This window comes from Octopus bimaculoides, chromosome 6 (genome assembly GCF_001194135.2).
Source record: "Octopus bimaculoides isolate UCB-OBI-ISO-001 chromosome 6, ASM119413v2, whole genome shotgun sequence".
NCBI classification, from domain to species: domain Eukaryota; kingdom Metazoa; phylum Mollusca; class Cephalopoda; order Octopoda; family Octopodidae; genus Octopus; species Octopus bimaculoides.
In genome coordinates this window covers 5,115,762-5,120,132 of record NC_068986.1, presented here as the reverse complement: position 1 = coordinate 5,120,132, position 4,371 = coordinate 5,115,762, and the positions used below count along the sequence as shown (strand labels likewise).

Here is a 4,371-nt window from a genome sequence, read left to right as displayed (position 1 = left end):
CAGTGCCGCCTGACTGGCCTTCGTAGGGTTTTTGAGCGAGATCGTTGCCAGTGCCCCTGGACTGGCTTTTGTGCGGGTGGCACATAAAAGACACCATTTCGAGCGTGGCCGTTGCCAGTATCACCTGACTGGCCTTCGTGCGGGTGACACGTAAAAGCACCCACTACACTCTCTGAGTGGTTGGCGTTAGGAAAGGCATCCAGCTGTAGAAACTCTGCCAAATTAGATTGGAGCCTGGTGTTGCCATCCGGTTTCAACAGTCCTCAGTCAAATCGTCCAACCCATGCTAGCATGGAAGGCAGACGTTAAACGATGATGATGATGATGATGATGATCTTCCTCCTCTTCCTCACCATCATTTTTCAACTACTTTCTATGCTAGTATGGTTTGGATGAGCCAACAGGATCCAGTAGATCAGAGAGCCACTTCTTGCAATATCCCAGTTCTGGCATTGTTTCTATAGCTGGATGCTCTTTCTGACACCAACCACTTTACAGAATGAACCAGGTGCATTTTTTTCATGGTGCCAGCTCTATAGAGGTTATCTTGCTCTTGGCAAGACTAAAGAGCCCTCTCAAGTCCTGGTTTAATACTTAATATTATTTAGGAAAACAAGCTTTATTGAAAATGTACTTAAAGATTGAAAGTTTTGAATCTTCTAGCAAAGTTAACCTTATATGTAGATGTTAATATGAGGATATTAACAAAGGGTAATGGAAAGTGGAAATCTTTTATATTTTACTTGTTTCAGTTGTTCGACTGTGGACATACTGGGGCATCACCTTGAAGTATTTTAGTCGAACAGATCAACTCTAGGGCCTATTTCTTAAACTCTAGGGCCTATTTCTATCAGTCTCTTTTGCCAGATTGCTAAGTTACGGGTACGTAAACATACCACCACTGGTGGTGGTGGTGGGGCAAAAACAGACACAGAGATACACACTCATAAATACACACACACACACACATAATTGGCTTCTTTCAGTTTCTGTCCAAATCCACTCAGAAGGCTTTGGTTGGCCTGAGGCTATTGTAGAAGACACTTGCCCAAGTTGCTGCAAAGTGGAACTGAATCCGGAACTATATGGTTGAGAGGCAGAGCTTCTTACCACACAGCCATATACTTATTGATATCAAAATATTAATAAAACTACTAAAAGATATCATCTGTTTGTTAGATCTGCTGAATTTGGTGGTTAAAACCACCAAACCTTTTAAAGCAAAGCTAGAAATACTTTTATAATTAGGATTAATTAACATTAAAGTAGATATATAAATAAGTATGGGCACCAGTGATGAACTGGGATTGTTTCTATCTGCAATACTCATAAGCTACAACATTCATAGGCTGCAACATGCACAGGCTAATATGCTCTAACTTTAGTAGCAGGCTCACATATGGCCAGCTACGAAAATTAAAAATCAAATTTTCTTCAAAGTGTTCCTTATTCTACATCATTCTATTTGATATGGATTGTTTTAGAAAGAGACTCATTCTATAATTGTTTAATCACTCTCTCTCTCTGAAACTAGGCCCTGTAGTTAGATCACAGAAGTTTATGTGCCCCATCACCCTCTCCCCCTCTATCTTCTGCTGCTTTACTCCCCTTTTTTTAAACCTTTTCGTTCTTTTCCTTTCTTATCTCCCTTTTTTCCTGTTTCTTTGTATTTAAATTTGAATAAAAGATATTCTGGATCTTTTTTAAAACGGGGGCCACATTTTTCATTAACGAAACACTTTGAAACTTAGAACACTGGTAGAATGTGTCATATAAAACATCTTTTTCTCTTAGTCTTCTTTAAAACAAAAGAAATCCCTAAGTTATTTCCTGTTAAAGTTGTCGTATTTCTGTAATTTCAACCAATCACTGACGTCCATTCAGCCGATATACATTAAGTGCCGACTACATAAACAAATGATTCTGAAACAATTCTATCGGTGATAGGGTTAGGGTTAGGGTTAGGGTAAAACAGCAAATTTAAAAAGAAAAAAGCAAAACGAAGCTATGGAAATTAAATACGCTTTACACCGCTTAATCAGCCAAAGGAGTAAATATAAACAACTGAATACTTGTCAGTGATTGGTTGAAATTATCAAAATAAGACAATTTTTTACATGAAATAAATTCGAATACAAAAATATTTTTCTGTTCTATAACACAAAATAGATAAGTATACGAAGTTTGAAAGTCTTTCGGTACCAAAAACACTACGTAAAACATTAATGAAAAATGTGGCCCCCGTTTTAAAAAAGATCCGATATTCTTATAAAAAAAAAAATTAATAAGCTATAAATACAGCAGAAATGGAGATTAAATTAATAAGGACATATTTATCTCACAAGCCACAATGAAATCTTGTTTTTATAATACCTCCATTATTGGTTCCAAGACTGAGGTGATAGAGATAATGAAGTGTCAGGTTAAAATGTCTTATAGTTTTTATATTTGTTTCTGTATGAGTTCAAATCTTATTCAGGTTAATGTAGCTTTTCATCCATTTAGATGTGATAAAATATATTTTTGAGCAATATGTTAAAACTTGATAGATTTGACTAAGATAACTTCTCGCAGTACAAATTGGCCTTGTACATGTGAAACCAAAAATCAATATTAGTCACATTATACTGTTGTTGCACTCGTGTAAACTGTCCATGTTTATTCAAAGAGATAAACAACACACTATCGCTTGTAATCTCTACACTATACACTTATAATTTCATACCAGACTATGAAATTATGCTTATACGAGTTTTGTAACAGCTGTTTTCCAATTTTTGATGCACATCTAACCTACGAGTATGTGTTGTACATATGTGCACTTATTGATGTATATAGACCCAATGAGGGAGTCTCTGTATTATAGATTGATTTATAGAAGTAGCAAATAGAAATTTCCTCAACTCACACTTCCACCATCTTGGAAAAAGAGGAACAGTGAATAATGTTGTCCTAAATATACAAAACACAAGATGGCCATGGTTGAGAATCATTTAAGCGTAAGTCTGCTTAAAAATATAATTATTATAATAAAAAAGTTTTAAGGCAGTGAATTGGCAAAATTGTTAGCACATCACGCCAAATGCTTTGTGGCATTTCATCTGTCTTTATGCTCTGAGTTCAAATTCTGCTGAGGTCAGCTTTGCTTTTCATCCTTACAGAGTTGATAAAATAAGTACCAGTTGAGCACTGGGGTCAATGTAATCAACTTATCTCCTGCCCTCAAGTTGCTGGCCTTGTGCCAAAATTTGAAGCCATTATTACATAAAAGTTTTCAAATCCTGCTGAGGTCAACATTTTCTTTCATCCATCAAGAGTTGTTAAAATAAATACCAATCAAAAATTGATATAATTCTCTTCTCATCAAACTTGCTTCTGTTAGACATGATTACGATAAAACTTCAGAGCAGTGAACTGGAATAAATCGTTAGAACATTGAACAAAATACTTTATGATATATCTTCTGGCTCCTTACATTCTGATGTTGAATGCTACTTAAGTCAACATTGAATTTCATCTCTTTGTGGGTCAATAAAATAAAGTACCAGTTTAATACTGAGGTTGATATAATCACAAACCTTCTTTCAAACTTGCTGGTCATATATCTAAATCACTTATTTATTAATTACAATAAAATTCCAAATTTATAATTATTATTACTACAATTATGATTGTTAATTCTTACAATAAAACTTCAAAAGTTATTTGCACTTATTTTTAGGTCCTGCTGCAAAATGTGAAGTCTGAGTTACATAAAGATCTTATATCAGGTTGTAAAATGTTGATTGATCCAGAACAAATGGGAGAAAGATATAAATTTATGTCCTTTCTCCAAAAGACTGAAAAAGATTACACACCAGCTGGATTTTATTCTTTGGGAAACTAGATTACAAAAACTCCTTCATCTTGTCCCACCACACACATCTCACTTATAAATTATTTATATTGCAAATAAATGTTTTTATGGTTACAGCTAAGTCTTTCATTTGTTTTCACTTTTTAAATAATATTTGAGTTCATTGTTATACAGGCATGAGGCAATGAGCTTTACTATTAATAACTGCAAATAGTGGACATATACCCATAGAGAGTCTGGTTGGTTTATCTAACTTCCCATCTATGCTGCTATATTAACAATTGAAGTCCAACTTGCACATCTACCCATGTCATGCAGACAGCCTCATTCCCTGCTGCCCCAGAGAATTACGGTAAGCTCCTTCTTTCCCTTTACCTCACCTCTGTAAGGCTTCACTGACAGTATATTGGAAGGACATGGCTTCTTAACCAGAATAATGGCAACTTGCCAAAGCACTTTGAACAAGTCTAACAGTATTCAGAATGGTTTTGGTCCATATCTAACAGAGGAAAATG

General features: G+C 35.1%; 1 protein-coding gene and 1 long non-coding RNA gene across 7 annotated transcripts in view; one reads left to right on the top strand and one right to left on the bottom strand.

The window, feature by feature from the left end:
* Positions 1-2,647, bottom strand: part of LOC128248090 (uncharacterized) — a 13,863-nt gene extending 11,216 nt beyond the window's left edge. Inside the window, exon 1 of the long non-coding RNA XR_008264341.1 lies at positions 2,374-2,647. This is a non-coding gene — a long non-coding RNA (uncharacterized LOC128248090). The remainder of the gene's footprint in view (positions 1-2,373) is intronic.
* Positions 1-3,972, top strand: part of LOC106879174 (protein arginine methyltransferase NDUFAF7, mitochondrial) — a 39,207-nt gene extending 35,235 nt beyond the window's left edge. For all 6 annotated transcript variants that reach the window (XM_052968573.1, XM_014928620.2, XM_014928619.2 and 3 more), the window contains one exon: positions 3,722-3,972. In XM_052968573.1, the coding sequence (XP_052824533.1) occupies positions 3,722-3,886 (165 nt within the window). In that variant the 3' untranslated portion in view covers positions 3,887-3,972. The remainder of the gene's footprint in view (positions 1-3,721) is intronic.
* The last annotated feature ends 399 nt before the right edge of the window (positions 3,973-4,371 follow it).